This window comes from Vanessa cardui, chromosome 11 (genome assembly GCF_905220365.1).
Source record: "Vanessa cardui chromosome 11, ilVanCard2.1, whole genome shotgun sequence".
Classification (NCBI taxonomy): Eukaryota; Metazoa; Arthropoda; class Insecta; order Lepidoptera; family Nymphalidae; genus Vanessa; species Vanessa cardui.
This window is the reverse complement of record NC_061133.1, coordinates 3,008,215-3,024,368: the sequence shown is the minus strand read 5'-3', so window position 1 is coordinate 3,024,368 and position 16,154 is coordinate 3,008,215. Positions and strand designations below refer to the sequence as shown.

General features: G+C 31.8%; 3 protein-coding genes across 4 annotated transcripts; 1 reads left to right on the top strand and 2 right to left on the bottom strand.

Moving 5' to 3' along the window:
- Nucleotides 1-514: 514 nt before the first annotated feature.
- Nucleotides 515-2,352, bottom strand: LOC124533475 (DNA repair protein RAD51 homolog 4). The gene is made up of 5 exons (XM_047108784.1): nt 1,725-2,352; nt 1,441-1,651; nt 1,187-1,364; nt 856-978; nt 515-787 (listed from the first exon to the last, which is right to left on the bottom strand). Exons 1-5 carry the CDS (start codon nt 1,979-1,981, stop codon nt 564-566), a joined length of 993 nt encoding a protein of 330 aa, XP_046964740.1. The 5' UTR covers nt 1,982-2,352; the 3' UTR covers nt 515-563.
- Nucleotides 2,353-2,769: 417 nt separating this feature from the next.
- Nucleotides 2,770-11,742, top strand: LOC124533472 (FACT complex subunit spt16). Its single transcript, XM_047108776.1, has 18 exons — nt 2,770-2,984; nt 3,061-3,171; nt 3,342-3,503; nt 3,761-4,060; nt 4,373-4,788; nt 4,896-5,040; nt 5,371-5,530; nt 6,088-6,096; nt 6,555-6,794; nt 7,393-7,591; nt 7,676-8,073; nt 8,572-8,785; nt 9,474-9,728; nt 9,815-9,962; nt 10,387-10,519; nt 10,652-10,937; nt 11,192-11,383; nt 11,482-11,742. The coding sequence occupies exons 1-18, from the start codon at nt 2,916-2,918 to the stop codon at nt 11,486-11,488; spliced, it is 3,444 nt and encodes a 1,147-aa protein (XP_046964732.1). The 5' UTR covers nt 2,770-2,915; the 3' UTR covers nt 11,489-11,742.
- On the bottom strand, nt 11,717-15,706 carry LOC124533474 (protoheme IX farnesyltransferase, mitochondrial). 2 transcript variants are annotated; one of them, XM_047108783.1, is made up of 8 exons: nt 15,421-15,706; nt 14,884-15,034; nt 14,391-14,604; nt 14,030-14,225; nt 13,732-13,907; nt 12,651-12,830; nt 12,324-12,458; nt 11,717-12,194 (listed from the first exon to the last, which is right to left on the bottom strand). In XM_047108783.1, the coding sequence occupies exons 2-8, from the start codon at nt 14,992-14,994 to the stop codon at nt 11,932-11,934; spliced, it is 1,275 nt and encodes a 424-aa protein (XP_046964739.1). In that variant the 5' UTR covers nt 14,995-15,034; nt 15,421-15,706; the 3' UTR covers nt 11,717-11,931. The 2 variants fall into 2 exon arrangements, with proteins under 2 accessions (XP_046964739.1, XP_046964738.1); XM_047108782.1 differs by having other exon boundaries at nt 14,884-15,012.
- Between the last annotated feature and the right edge of the window lie 448 nt (nt 15,707-16,154).

Genomic DNA, 16,154 nt, shown 5'->3' with positions numbered 1-16,154 from the left:
TTGACAACCAGCAAGACAATCAATCAATATTCAATCCTGAATATATTATAATACATAGAGATAAAATTAATAATTAGACATATTGAATGATTATTTTGTACCAAATTTTGGAGTATGATTTGTAGTTTTATAGATGTAAAATTGATATTTATATTCAATCTAAATGTGTTGTTGTCAACACAACAAAAACCCCATCAAAGTCGTATCAGAACTTTTTAAGAAATCGCGGACCTTATATACGGGTAGAATAAACCACCTCCTTTTTTGAAGTCCGTTAATAAAACGTGTGTAAATAAATTGCAATATATATGTATAAATGTCAACATCTATTAGAAAAAACAATCAACCTATAAAATATGATACTATAAGATAGGTAGTCTACTGGCATAGAAAATATACTTGCTTGTTTGAGATTATCATTTTCTTTTTTAATTATTTATATTTTTAATCACATTTTGAAATAATTTTAATTAATAATTTTACAAATTTTTAAAAAATACCATAGAATATTGAAAAGAATGCAGTGCTTAGATTATTTAAAAATTATAATGAAAAACTCAAAATTAAATGACTCCTTGAGCATTTACATTTATAATACAACTTTTTACAGCAGAAGGGTTACTATGATTTGTAACTAAAACTTTAATTGTTACACAACTATTATTTTCAAGTTTCAATTTTTCTAACACCAATACTAAAGCTGGTATAGTTTTCCAGTACTTCCCAAGGCACCGGGTTCTTTTTTCATTATATGTTAAATCTTTTGTACTACATGCAGTCTCAGTATCTGTGAATAAATAAATTATGTCAATATTTATTTAAATATTAGTCATAAAACTTATTTCATGTCTTTACCTTCAGGATCGATAATATCTTGGTCAACCCATCGTGTTTGAATATTAACAAATATGAAACCTACTTGATACTCTTTACTAATGTATCTACTATAATTGACAACTCTATTTAAATATGTTAATCCTGGAACAAATTTAAATAAATATATAAATAAACACTTTTATTAAAAATGTTGGTGAATTGGATTAAAGTCAAACTTTCCTTACATTTAATCCTTCTTGTTCTTTTTTATTTTTATTACTTTAAATCCTTACTTTATATTTATATTTATATGTTTTCACAAAACTTAAACCCAAAGTAGATTTTTTTATAAAAATGTATGTGTTCTTACCCATGTTATTATTATCTCCGAAATGTTGAAACATAAGACATGGCAATGAATCAACAATTATCATTGACAAATTTTCACTTTTAAGAACACCATTTTTGATATTTTCTAACAGTTTTATCAATTCTTCCATATTCCATACATAAACAACTCTTATTTTTAACATTATAACTGCCATGTCCTAAAAATGAAGTTCAAGATTTTGATATATTTTTTAAATTGGGGATCAAATATAAATAAAAAGTTTTAGTAGGCACCTTATGTGATAAGCCATGAGCTTCTAAAACCTTTTGTATTCTAACTGCAGAGAAATCACCCTTAGTGTCAATATAAAGGACTATATTATTCGACTCTTTTACACAATTAATTGCTAATTGCATACAAAGTTGCGATTTTCCAGAGCCTGCCAGCCCACATATTTCAGTTATGAGCCCCACAGGTATACCACTGACCAATGTGGCATCCAAACTGAAACACACTTTAATCTGCAATTAACGTTTCTAGATAGAACATGTTTTGGTTTTATGTATTATTTTTTTACCTATTAATACCTGTGTGTATAAACTTTTTAGAAGTTATATTATTTACAAATAAAGTTGATCCACTGATCAAGTTTGCGGAATGTTTATTAAATATAGCTTGTCTTATTTCTAAAATCTGTGGAAGATTTAGTTTCGTTAAAGTTGATAATTTTTCTGCATCTTCTTGCACAAAATCTAATATTGTTACAATGCGGTTTTGCTTTAGATTTCTTAATATACTCTCAGTTAAATAAACGTGTTCTTGAAGTTTATTCATATTTTTGAAGTCAAAACAAACTTTTAAAACATTGCAATTAGGTATTTACTATTTATTCTGCATCAAGTTGTCGTAAGTTCATTCGTTGTTTTCTTTCATCTTTGGTTTATTTTTGTTTTGTACACAACAATAGACATTAGACATTCAGCAGAGAAAAGTTCCTGTGGTTCACATTTCACAGATATATTATTCCTGCGACATGAACTTATTTTTTTATTATTTGTTTTTTATTTTCAATTTTATTTTTTGTGTGAACTATATTTTTTTAATTCATGCCCTATGTTTCAGCAAACGATAAAAAATGGCTTAAGTTTATATATATTATAGTATAGTTTAAACAAAACATTCCTTCAATAAATGTATGAATTTGAATTGAAATATTCCTTAATTTCCTAATATGAATCTGCCTTCTAAGGATTAATTAAATTTTATTAAGTTTAATGTCTAATGTCTATGGACGCTCGTGACCACTTACCATCAACCTGATCATTAGGTCTAATTTTCAAAGTTCCTTTTTTTAATAATAATTTATATTTTATTATTTTTATTTAATTTTATTTTGAAAAAAATCAAGGATGTAGTCCCACACACAAAAGAAAGTATCTACATAATTAATATTGTAAAATTCTTTTAATTAGATTGAATTGCCTGATGAAATTTTGAAAGATTGAAGTAGTATCTATCTATACTATCAATAAAGTAGTCAAAATATTTTTTACAACAAGATGGTTATAAAAGCTGATTCACTAGAATCCAATCATTTCTATAGAGTATAGACAAAAAAAAAAGAAATAAAGCGTAAACGCCCGCCATTCTTGTTTGCTGTCAAAATTTGTAATATTGTAATGTCGAGAAAACGGTCCTATTTATTTCATTTCTGAGGCGTTGTTACAAAGAATCTTACTAGTAGTTAGGGTACAAAACATTTTTCACGATGTCTAATATATCTCTTGATAAAGAAACATTTTATAGGCGTATGAAAAGACTGTACGCGGCGTGGAAGGTTGGTCAAAATAAGCATGATAGGTATATCTTTGCAATTGTTTCTTTTCATTTCTTCCACATGTTGACTCTTCCAGACTGCTGCTGCGGATTCTAAAAGCGATGATGTGCTTGCTAAGGTTGACTGCTTAGTCTCTTGCGTCGGAGTTGACGAAGATACACTTTACAGCAAATCCACCGCATTACAGGTTTGCATTTGTTAGTACTTACGATGTGCGCAGAAACATATTATTATAATATTTCATAATATTATTCATGTCAATTTTATGTAATTTAAATAATTGTCATTACAGTATATTTATAAAAGATTGTGATTCATACTTTGTCAATAATTTTTTTTTTTTATTTTATTTGTCAGACTTGGCTATTTGGATATGAGCTACCAGATACGATCACAGTCCTCACAGAACAGAGCATGTGTTTTCTGGCAAGTAAAAAGAAAATAGAATTTTTAAGACAAATTGAAAATGGGAAAGAAGAAACAGATCTGCCGCCTGTTAAACTTCTTATAAGAGACAGAGTAAGTGGTTTTCATTACCTTTTATGTCTATTATTAATAGAAAAATAAAATTTTAAACATACAATCTGTAAGTGGCCACAGACACAAGTTGCTTTTTTTAATAGAGCCACTATGGATAGTGTAGCTAATGATTATAAGTTTAAATAATATCTATCAACCAGCATTGAAGAAGTGTGGAGTACTTAGTGCCAAAACTTTTTTGAAATGTTTATATTATTTCAAACAATTTCAATGTCAATATCTAACACTGATTTTAGAACGACCATGACAAAGAAAATTTCAATAAACTTGTACAAGAGATTAAAAAATCTAAATCAGGCAAAACACTTGGAGTTTTCGCAAAAGACAGTTATCCCGGTGAATTTTGTGAAAGCTGGAAGAATGCTATGAAAGCAGAGAAATTTGAAAGTCTCGACATAAGCTCTTCAGTAGCACTGTTAATGGCGCCTAAGGAGGACTCCGAAGTTATCACGATAAAGAAGGCCTGCTTAGTCACAGTTGATGTATTCACAAAGTATTTAAAGGATCAAATTATGGAAATAATTGATTCAGATAAGGTACTATTTTACATGTATTAAAATTTGAATATAATCTTTTTATCATTAGTAATATGAATATAGTTTGTAATCTTTTTATTCATTTTTGTACAAATTGACATTTCATATCCACATTTAGATTGTGTTCACTTCAAATATTATTTTAATTTCTACTAGATTTATGGCCCAGTTATGTCAATATAATGTCGGTATATCTAATAGGATCTGTATACTTCTTTACAAAGTTCTTATGAAATGGATCATTTAAATTATTTAGTAAAGCTGTGCATTAATAATAATAAAAATAATACTTTTTTATCTGTTTATTTACAGAAAGTAAAACATTCAAAATTAGCTGAAGGTGTTGAAGCTGCCATATCAGATAAGAAATATGTCACTGGTGTGGATACAAGTCAAGTTGATATGTGCTATCCACCTATAATACAATCTGGAGGGAACTACAGTCTCAAATTTAGTGCTGTGTCGGATAAAAATCATCTCCATTTTGGTGCCATTGTTTGTTCGCTGGGTGCAAGATACAAGTCGTATTGTTCAAATATTGTACGTACTTTGTTAGTCAACCCAACAGATCATGTACAAAGCAATTACAATTTTCTCTTGAACGTAGAGGAGGAGGTTATGAAACATCTCGTGGCTGGTGCCAAGCTCTCATCAGTTTATGAAGCTGGCTTGGCATTAGCTAAGAAAGAGAAACCAGAACTTGTTGATAATCTTACAAAAACATTTGGGTAAGTGTACTTTACAATTAATTATTGTAGTGTTTTTTAATCATTGTCATTGTTAGAGTAATGTTTTAGTTATGTTCTGTTATGTATAAATTATTTTTTCATTACAGATTTGCTATGGGTATAGAGTTTCGTGAGAGCTCAATTGTGATTGGTCCAAAAACATCAATCGTAGCAAGGAAAGGCATGGTGTTCAACATTAATATTGGGTTAGCCAATCTTACTAACAGTGCTGCAACGGAAAAAGAAGGAAAGGTAAAAACATATTAGTAAATAACTATTCATGATTGTTTTACTTAGTCATTAAGTTTCGCCACTAACTTTCAATTCATTATTTTTAATATAAAAACTGCATATAATACTAGTATCTAATCTTATTTTCTCTAAGTATATAAAAATTAAGGTTATGTGTGAAAATATTTCCACCAACCTGCATTGGAACAGCGTGGTGGAATATGTTCCAAACCTTCTCCTCAAAGGGAGAGGAGGCCTTTAGCCCAGCAGTGGGAATTTATTTATTTAAGTTGTTGTTGTGACAATATGCGTATAAATTCATATGATGATACATTATTATAATTCTTTTAGACATATGCATTATTTGTTGGTGACACGGTACTGGTACATGAAGAACAGCCAGCTTCACTTCTCACGCTGTCTAAGAAGAAGATCAAAAACATTGGTATTTTCCTTAAAGATGATGATGAAGAAGAGGAAGAAGAAAAAGAAAACAAAACAGAAATCCTGGGTAAGTATCAAGGATGGAAAAAATTGCTGATATTATTCAGCTATATACAGGGTGTTTGACTATTTTATTTATTATCAAAATAAACACACTGATCTATTACTTGTTTTGATCTAACTTTTAATATTTGTTCTTGTTTACAATTTCAATGGGACTGTTTTTCCTTTACAAACAAATTAAAATTTAATAAATAAAATTTTCAACTAACACCCTTCTGTATAAAATTGTAAATAGATTAACATACTTTCAATGGAAAGTCATTTTTTGTAATATATAATCAATTATTTTTTCACTGCAATTTATTTTTAAATATACTAATTTATATTATAAAACATAATATCAAGCAACTTTTGTATATTTACTTAAGTGCAATATTATAGAATGGTACCAAGAATAGGTATATAATAAAAATTCTAAATTATATTTTAACAGTGTACAAATTGTTGGTAAAAGACTATCTGTTACTTTTTCATGTTATTTATTCTTTGTAAATATTAACTTTCTATTGTGATTTTTCATATGTTTTTTTTATTTCCTTCCATGCAATCGTGGATGGATAGAAAATGGAGGTGAGTTTTTGATTTTGTAACCTATATGCATGCAGTTTTGATATTAACATTTAAAGTTGTTTTCTTATTTTATAACCTAGTAAAGGCTTAGAAATATTTTAATTAAAAAAATATAGCTTTTTAGTTTAGTTATTTTTTTTTATCCATTTGTAAATATATAATGAGTTTAGTATGTACATTTATTTTAAATGATAATAGTAAGTCCCTCATCTTTTAAACCAACTTAAAAAAGGAGGTTGTACTGTAATATATCTATATTTAATAATAATATTTTTTTATGTGGGCATGTGAAAATTCTTTAACATCAATATTTTGAAGATTAATAAACATAAGTGTTTTTAATAGAAAAATTAAAATATTTTTACAAGTTATATTAAGTAGTCAGCTCGACATTAAAAATAAAATTTATATAAATAAAATGTGTTGGAATTGTTTCATTATTTAGCAAACATTTTTAGGCCGTGGCAAAAGAACTGCTGTAATGGAATCGAAGCTTAGAACTGAACATTCCTCGGAGGAGAAACGTAAGGAACATCAGAGGGAACTTGCGATTGCTCTCAATGAAAAGGCCAAGGAAAGGTTAGCGAAGCAATCAAGCGGGAAAGACAGTGAAAAGATAAGGAAAAGCACAGTTTCGTACAAAACCGTCAGTCAAATGCCGAGAGAAAATGAGGTTAAAGAGCTGAAATTATATGTTGGTAAGTAAATATGTTCCATATGTATTTTTTTACTTGGGAAATTTCACACAGCAATTTAATTTAAAGTAAAGTAAAGTAAAGTAACAGCCTGTAAATTTCCCACTGCTGGGTTAAGGCCTCCTCTTCCATTAAGGAGAGGGTTTGGAACATATTCTACCACGCTGTTCCAATGCGGGTTGGTGGAATACACATGTGGCAGAATTTCTATGAAATTTGTCACATGCAGGTTTCCTCACGATGTTTTCCTTCACCGCAGAGCACGAGATGAATTATAAAGACAAATTAAGCACATGAAACAGAGGTGCTTGCCTGGGCTTGAACCCGCAATCATCGATTAAGATGCACGCGTTCTAACCACTGGGTCATCTCGACTCCAATTTAATTAAGCTTTCAATTATTACTAATACAAAAAGTTAAAACAGCATTGTTATGATTATGATAATAGTAATATTAATAATTTGAATAAAAGAGGTGATCAATAATAAAAAAAGATTTATTTCGTACATTCATGTTTAATTCGATTTATGTAAAATTTAATATTCTATTTTTAATTTTATTAATAAAGCGAAACTAAGATATGAAATATTTAATATTTCAGATCGTAAATACGAAACCGTAATTCTGCCTATATTCGGCGTCCCAGTACCATTCCATATATCTACAATTAAGAATATATCACAGTCGGTGGAGGGAGATTACACATATCTCAGGATAAACTTCTTCCATCCTGGAGCCACCATGGGCAGAAACGAGGGCGGTAATTACGCACAGCCCGATGCCACCTTTGTTAAAGAAGTGTAAGTTTCTGAAAAGAATATTGAAAAAAGTAAGCTACAATAATATGAAGGGATTTGGTTATATTTTTGTTTAATCTTTTTCAGTACATATAGAAGTACAAACACGAAAGAGCCTGGTGAAATATCACCACCATCGTCAAATTTGAACACTGGATTCAGACTTATTAAGGAAGTACAGAAAAAGTTTAAAACTCGAGAAGCAGAGGAGAGAGAAAAGGAGGATCTTGTTAAACAGGACACCTTAGTTCTTTCTCAGAGTAAAGGAAATCCAAAACTTAAAGACTTGTACATCAGACCCAACATAGTCACAAAGCGTATGAGCGGGTCTCTAGAAGCACATTCAAACGGTTTTAGATTTACGTCAGTTAGGGGAGACAAAGTTGACATTTTGTACAACAACATAAAGAATGCATTCTTTCAACCATGTGATGGAGAGATGATAATTTTATTACATTTCCATTTAAAACATGCTATAATGTTTGGTGAGTATATATTTTTTAATTTACATACATATAATTTTTTTTTTTTTTTATATTATAGGTTGGCGGACGAGCATATGGGCCACCTGATGGTAAGTGGTCACCATAGCCCATAGACAATGACGCTGTAAGAAAAATTAACTATTCCTTACATCGTCAATGTGCCACCAACATTGGGAACTAAGATGTTATGTCCCTTGTGCCTGTAGTTACACTGGCTGTTCCGGTGTTCCGGTCTGAAGGGTGAGTGCACCCTTCAGACCGGAACACAACAATCCTGAGTACTGTTATTTGGCGGTAGAATAACTGATGAGTGGGTGGTACCTACCCAGACGGGCTTGCACAAAGCCCTACCACCAAGAAGATAATACTACAAAAACATCCATCAGAAAAAAACATCCAATTACTTATAACAGTCAATATTAGTCAACTTTGATCCTGTATCGACGATATTTGATGTATAGCTAAGAAACAGCCTCGTCACGACACGGTATGTTCCAGGAAAGAAAAAGCACGTGGACGTTCAATTCTACACGGAGGTGGGAGAGATCACGACGGACCTCGGCAAGCACCAGCACATGCACGACCGCGACGACCTGGCGGCGGAGCAGAGCGAGCGCGAGCTGCGTCACAAGCTCAAGGTCGCCTTCAAGAGCTTCTGCGAGCGCGTCGAGAACATGACCAAGCAGGAGGTCGAGTTCGACACGCCGTTCAGGTGACGCGTCGTTCTATTTGTCGTCTATTGTCATTATCAAGCACAAGAAAAGAGCCTACTCCTTTCTCAAAGGCCGGCAACGCACCTGCAAGCCCCCTGGTGTTGCAGATGTCCATGGGCGGTGACATGGAAACCTCACCTCATGGAAAGTGACTACCACTTTCCATCAGGTGAGCCTCCTGCTCGTTTGCCACCTATTCCATAAAAAAAAAAGTCAAGTTGACAACTTCATCAAATTGAGTTTTAAATTTTGAATGCCTTCAAAGTTGTTACTAGAACCTTAGTAGTAAAGTTAAATTTGATAATAATTATATTGTATTATATATTATTATTATTACATTCATTCTTACAGTCACATGGAATATATTATTTTTGACGACCTCCGTGGTCGAGTGGTGTGTACACCGGTTTTCAAGGGTACGCCACTCCGAGGTCCCGGGTTCGATTCCCGGCCGAGTCGATATAGAATATCATTAGTTTTCTATGTTGTCTTGAGTCTGGATGTTTGTGGTACCTACGTTACTTCTGATTTTCCATAACACAAGTGCTTCAGCTACTTACATTGGGATCTGAGTAGTGTATGTGATGTTGTCTCATATTTATTTATTTATTATTTATAATTGGAATTGAATAAGTATGGACCATTTAAGAATATTCAGTAATAAGTCATGCTCGTTTTAATCTGCAGGGAGCTGGGCTTCCCCGGTGCACCGTTCCGCAGTACAGTGCTGCTGCAGCCCACGTCGGGAGCGCTCGTCAACCTCACAGAGTGGCCGCCGTTCGTCATCGCGCTGGAAGACGTCGAACTCGTACACTTTGAGCGTGTTCAGTTCCATCTCAAGAACTTCGATATGGTGTTTGTTTTCAAAGATTACGCGAAGAAGGTTGCCATGGTAAACGCCGTCCCCATGAACATGCTCGACCATGTTAAGGAATGGCTCAAGTAAGTGTTGTTTATTTCTTTTTTATTACTGCCTCTGAAATATGGACCAGTGTTTCCCAAGTTACTTAATTTTTTTTTTCTTTCAGCTCCTGTGACATCCGTTACTCGGAAGGTATTCAGTCCTTGAACTGGACGAAAGTCATGAAGACCATAACAGACGATATCGAGGGTTTCTTTGATAACGGAGGCTGGTCCTTCTTAGACCCCGAATCGGACGCCGAAAATGAGCAACAGGTTTGGTTTATACCTGTTCATATAAAAAAAATAAGAATATTTTATATTAGATGTGTATCAAATAGTGCGTCTATAGGTTTAATATTGCTGTTACGTTTTATTGTTAGTATAATTAGTTTTGAGATTTTTTTGACTTCGATATTAATTACTCAAGAGCTGAGATGGCCCAGTAGTTAGAACGCATGCATCTTAACCGATGATTTCGTGTTCAAACCCAGGCAAGCACCAGTATATATAATTTGTGGTTATATTTTATCCCGTGCTCGGCGGTAAGGGTCTAATTTCATCGAAATATGCATTCCACGAACCCGCATTGGAACAGCGTGGTGGAATATGTTCCAAACCCTCTCCTTAATGGGAGAGGTGGCCTTAGCCCAACAGTGGGAAATTTGAGGGCTGTTACTTTACAATTATTTTATTTTAGGAGGAAGATTCTGAAGAAGAAGATGACGCGTACGAGCCCACCGACGCTGAAACGGAAGAAGAATCAGAAGACGATTCTGAATACGACTCTGAAGCATCCGATGTGTCAGACGGTTCGGGCGACAGTGAAGGAGGTAAGTAATATGTTACATATCATAATTAGCTTATCAAATAACTGATTATTAAGTAAACAAAGACACTATACAAAACTCTTAAGATATTCTTTAAAAGTTTTGATCATGAACAATTTTCTATTACACTTACAGAAGAGGATGAAGAATCTGGTAAAGATTGGTCGGATTTGGAACGTGAAGCAGCCGAAGAAGATAAAAAGGAACGTACTTTCGACCGAGAAGACTTCGACCGCAAACGTAAGGGTGGGCGTGATCGACGACCCTACGAAGAAGAGGGTAAGAAGAGTAAACACGATAAGAGCTCAAACCACAAAAGTTCAAGTTCTCATCATAAGAGTTCCAGTTCAAATCATAAGAGCTCAAGTTCGAATCACAAGAGTTCAAGCCATAAAAGTCCCTCCAAACACAGCAACAGCAGGTGAGTGTTCATAGTTCACTTAACTTCAAGGTAAATCATTTTTGTTAAAATTTATGTTATAAATCATTTGAGACACAGCTAAGAAATAAATCGTGAGACTCGATCATTCTTGAAATGGAGATTTTATTTCGTAAATTTCACAATAAAAGTCCTCAATAAATTTGTTAAATTTTCCCACTTTTTGCCCTTTATTCCTATTTGTTATTTGTATAAAAATAGAACACTTATGATTAACACTCGTCATTTTCTTGCAGTCCGTCAAAGAACCGTGACAAACACAAGTCGTCACATCATGATCGTGATAAGTCACATCACGGTCGTGACCGGGATAAGTCGCACAGCAAGTCAAACGGCGACCATAAGAAACACAGCTCCAGCGACCATAAGTCTCAGAAGCGATCACGCGACGAAAGCAGGGATCGCGACCGCAATCCCAAGAAAGCGAAGTAAATAAAGACTTTATCTTCCTAGTTCTGCATTATATTTGAGTACATATTAGTAATGATAAATCATTCAATAATTTCCAATATTTTTTTTTTTTCAGGAAATAAAACATTGAAGAAGGATTGTTACTCAATTTGTGATGATATCCGATGGTGTTGCAGCCGACGACAGTGGGCTTATGTTAGTGTTACATTTCATTTTATTTGTTAATTATTATCTGTTCACACCCACTTTTCGTCTTTGTCTAATGTTAAATCAAGTCTGAATGTTATTTGAATGTATGTAGATTACCTCTATTTCCAACAGTGATTTTTAATTTAAATGATACCAACAAAAACAAAATAAATATAAGGATTTATTATTTGTCTATTTCATTTACATGATTTTTCCTATTAAGCGTCTAATTGATTTGCAATCAAAATATAACTTAAACATGTAACAATCTCGGTAACCGGCGATTTATTATCTTACACTCAATTCTATAAATAAAATCACAATAGTAAATTGTACAATATTTACAAAAAAAATACTACTTTTTAGTAGTAATTAACTAAGCATTAGTGTTATTTTCTATATTTGAATCCTGCGCCGCCACAACAGGTCTCCTTGGCAATACTGTGATTCCTTTTGCAAACTCAGGATGTTTGTTTACATCTTGAATCTTTAAAGTATCAGTATGCTCTTCTGTCTTACTCGAACTCCAATATTTTTTATTGACTAGCATAAGCAGCATTAGTGCTGGCAGGTGAATTAGAGAGAATCTAAAGAGTTTCCGTGAACTGCCGCTGTCAGATTTTTTATAAAATTGCCATGCTGAAATTGAAAGATGATTATTATAAGTCAGACTAGTCAAAGCAAAAGTTGAGCTATTAAATAATTATTGTTTGGAATAATATTATTTATAAAAGCTTCACTACTTATTTTAATAAATCAATACTTTACCTAAGTACATAAAATATATATTAAGTGGTAATGACTCGAGCGCGAACCACATATTCGTTACTCCTAGATAAGAAGAACCGACGCACGTCGCGGTTATGAAGCCTGTATGTCGTAGAGCCACTCTTCTACATAAAGCTGTAATTCAAAAATGAACTAATCAGATTATGACCACGAAACAAGGTCTTAGATATTTAACAATGTTGGGAGCACACAAATTAAAACTTAAAATAGCCTGACAGTTAATTTAAGTCATAACTATATATTTTTTTAAATACTGGACACAAGTGACGATTTCTATAAATCTATAAAATATATCAAGACTCTCACCTGGATCAGTAACAGCCATCATCCTATAACCGGCGCGCGAGTAGTCCGGTCTTAGATTCCATGAGAGCGCGTTGAAGTGTGGAAACTGCCACGAGTAAAGCACCGCGCTTAGCACCAACGCGCCCGCGTCGAGTCCGCCAGCACAACCGGCCCATCCCATCAAGGGTGGGATGGCACCAACTGTGGAATTACATCATCTTTTATAAATACAACAGTGATATAATGCTTAAATAATAAACTAATAAAATATTCAGCTACAATGAGTACTTTTAACTTCTAAATGCATAAACATATTTCTAACAATATTAATGATAATAGGCTATTTGACAATGCGAAAAATAGTGTCAATAATTGTTATAAATATTGTGAGTTTAAAAATGGTTAACACTTGATTTATTCAAAAATCCATAAACAAAATGCATTTTTTAAACGTTCGGCACGTGACTCTAAACGCTCCTGATTGGGCGGGCTTATGATGAAGTCACTTGGTTGTTAGTTAACCTTGCTTTCCTACAATATGTATCCCAGATTTAAATACAGGTAAGTGACGTCACCGATCCAGCAGCGCCATATTGTCCAAGTAGCGATTTCGCGCGCTTTTTAAATGTGGAATTTTATGTACTAAAAATAAAAACAACTTTTACTGGGTTCCTTAACTTCTAATTAATAATATAAAATTGATTTTAAAAACTAGTCAAATAGCCTATTGATCACAACTAAACTGTTAATTAAATATGTAATATATATTATAGAGATAGAATTTCATTGTTCCGATGTACCCCTACATAGTAGGTAAATTTTATTCATTGGTATAAATAATGTAGCATTATTCATAGTAATGTCATAAAACTAATTAAATTTAACATTATTATAATCACTTAACCATTACAGTTAATGTGCAGTAAATTTAAACATCACTTTTAATATAAGAATGAGCTTAGAATATTTTAGAGCAAATTAATAATAATTTACTGTTTTCTTTGTTACTTAAAAAAAATTGGAAACAAGCCAATAATATACAGTGTGACACATGATTTTGTTACACTTATAAATAAATAAACACACTGCAAGAAATATTTACCAACTGAGCCAAGCCATGTGTTTGTTATTGATATTCTCTTCAATGGTGTATATATAAAGGAATAAAGAATAAGATTTCCAGCACCTAGTGCCGCTGTTAAAGGATTAACTCCAAAATATAATACACTGAGGCCAGTAATACTAGATGCTGCTGCAAAACTTATAGCATGTACTGGTCTGAAAAAATATTATTTTGATATTAGGATTATTTAAGATAATTTATTTTATAGTTTTCATAGTATTCAATAATATGATTAAATCATTTGTTATTATATTATATAATAATATAAAATACTTACTCTAGTAATCCTTTTACAAGCACTCTATTTTTAGTTCTAGACATTTGTGCATCAAAAGGAACTTCATGGTATTGGTTGATAGAATTTGCGGCAGAGCTTACAAGACCAGTACCCACAGTACATAGTGCAAATGTTGTTAAATCAAATGGAGCAGGTGCGAGCGTGTAACCTGCCATTGAAGTCATTACTACTAGGGCTGCAAAGAAATAACTTGAATTAGTATCATAATTTAAAATATTGCCAATTTCAACTTGTAAATCTGTATCCTTTCTTAATACACAAATATTAATTTAAAAACAGATATTAATTTTCTTGAACTATTTGATGAAATAAATAATTAAAAATAATAATTGGTACATACAAGTCAATCGAAATTTGGAGAGCATCATAGAATATTGTACTAAGTTATTCTTAACATCATGAGTCGGAGTTTCTTTCCACATTCTTGTATCTTGAGGAACATTTTTACTTTTTTTCTTTGTGGATGTCGTTACTGCTTGAGTAGTCAGAGGTGAATTGTTACTAAGGTGACAGGACAAAGATATATTTGCCAGCTGTTGAATTGGTTTAGAGCTCTAAAAAAGTAGAATAAATTGTAAATGTGTTTTTTTTAACTTCATGATACATATTTTTTTGCACAAACTAAGACATGCTCCAAACATTAATTTATCATTGGAGTGCATTTATAAGTGATACTTTGTGCTTACAAGATGTTCCTGTGTGCATGAGAAAACCAAGAGCAAAGACAGTAAAGAAATATAAATAAAATAAGTTAAGTTAATTTATTTAAAAAATATTTCAGCAGGTGCACATCTGATCATGAGTGAATAGATCTATCTATATGTAAGACTTACACAATTTTTTAGGAGCATTGATTTTGGACATAAATTAACTGTTCCATGTTTAACACATAAAGTGCAATGCAGGATCCTTAGATATGACATTTTAGTAGTTTTGATGACCATGTACTTTATGTCAGCATCCTAAAAAATACAGAACATTAAGCTGAAAAATAAGAATTATTTTGAAAAAAAAAAACAAGATTCATTTAATCAAGCATGCTTCATACCCTAATAGTCAGTAAATCTACTTTATTAGAAATATGTTACTAGTTAGCCCTCGGATCAGGTGTGTGGTATTATTTCTAGTGATATTCAAAAATATTTTATCTTTAGTAGTTAAGCAAACATATGCTTTTAATATTTTTGAAAACAATAAAAATTTTATTTTACAAAACAATTGTTTCGTAAAGAAATAAAACGTTTTACGTAATTAACAGAACAAAAATTTTTAAACTGAATGTTTTTGATAACCAAGATCTCAACAATTATCACATTTAATATAAATTACAATGCATGGTAAACAGAATAACTAGGAATCTATTTACTTACTTATGAACTATATTTCGTCCAGAAAAAATACTTTAAAAAGGAATATTCTCCGACCGAATGTTGTGATGAAAATTGTGAGAATCAACACACACTATAGGTTATTTAACCTTACTAAAATCTGAAGGGCGTTTATATTTTAAACATCATTCCCTCATTGTTACAAATAAGTTACAATGTAAACGTATTGATAATAATATTTTCCTTTGTTAGATTATTTATATTTCTGTAAAATACGTTATGCATGTGTTGACAGGTGAACGAGAACTATGACATAATGACAAGTAACAGATATGTTGCTCGCTAAAAAAACTGTATCCTTTTAGTGGGCAAAAATGTTACCGTTGTAATGTGCATTAATGTATTGAAATGTCAGTGTAGAGAGTAACGTCTAAGGTATTTAAAAAACATGTTATAGAAACCCTGTACTTTTATAATGAAGTAAGTCAATTATTTTTCAATTGTTACGTAAGAGAGATATTGTTGAGGTTTAATTTTACGCATTCACAAATTGACTTATTACAATTATTATATTATATTATTAAATATTGTATCAAGGAATAAGATTACTTATAAATTTTTACCACCGTATATTCTAAAAACAATATTCTTGTCCTCAAGTTATTGCATTCATAAATAATGTTTTTTCATAATTGCCGTCATACGGTTTTAGTTTTATCGTTATTTGTCGCATTTTTTTTTTATAAATACGACACTCGCTTCTTTTATTTACTAAT

Coding starts and splice junctions, on each gene's coding strand:
- LOC124533475 (XM_047108784.1), bottom strand. CDS start 1,981: ATGAATAAACTTCAAGAACACGTTTATTTAACTGAGAGTATATTAAGA. Junction 1,652..1,724: donor ATACACACAGGTATTAATAG/GTAAAAAAATAA, acceptor AGTGTGTTTCAG/TTTGGATGCCACATTGGTCA. Junction 788..855: donor AGATATTATCGATCCTGAAG/GTAAAGACATGA, acceptor ATTTATTCACAG/ATACTGAGACTGCATGTAGT.
- LOC124533472 (XM_047108776.1), top strand. CDS start 2,916: ATGTCTAATATATCTCTTGATAAAGAAACATTTTATAGGCGTATGAAA. Junction 8,074..8,571: donor AAAACATGCTATAATGTTTG/GTGAGTATATAT, acceptor GGTATGTTCCAG/GAAAGAAAAAGCACGTGGAC. Junction 10,520..10,651: donor TTCGGGCGACAGTGAAGGAG/GTAAGTAATATG, acceptor TTACACTTACAG/AAGAGGATGAAGAATCTGGT.
- LOC124533474 (XM_047108783.1), bottom strand. CDS start 14,994: ATGGTCATCAAAACTACTAAAATGTCATATCTAAGGATCCTGCATTGC. Junction 14,226..14,390: donor CTCCAAATTTCGATTGACTT/GTATGTACCAAT, acceptor ATTTCTTTGCAG/CCCTAGTAGTAATGACTTCA. Junction 12,831..13,731: donor CACATGGCTTGGCTCAGTTG/GTAAATATTTCT, acceptor GTAATTCCACAG/TTGGTGCCATCCCACCCTTG.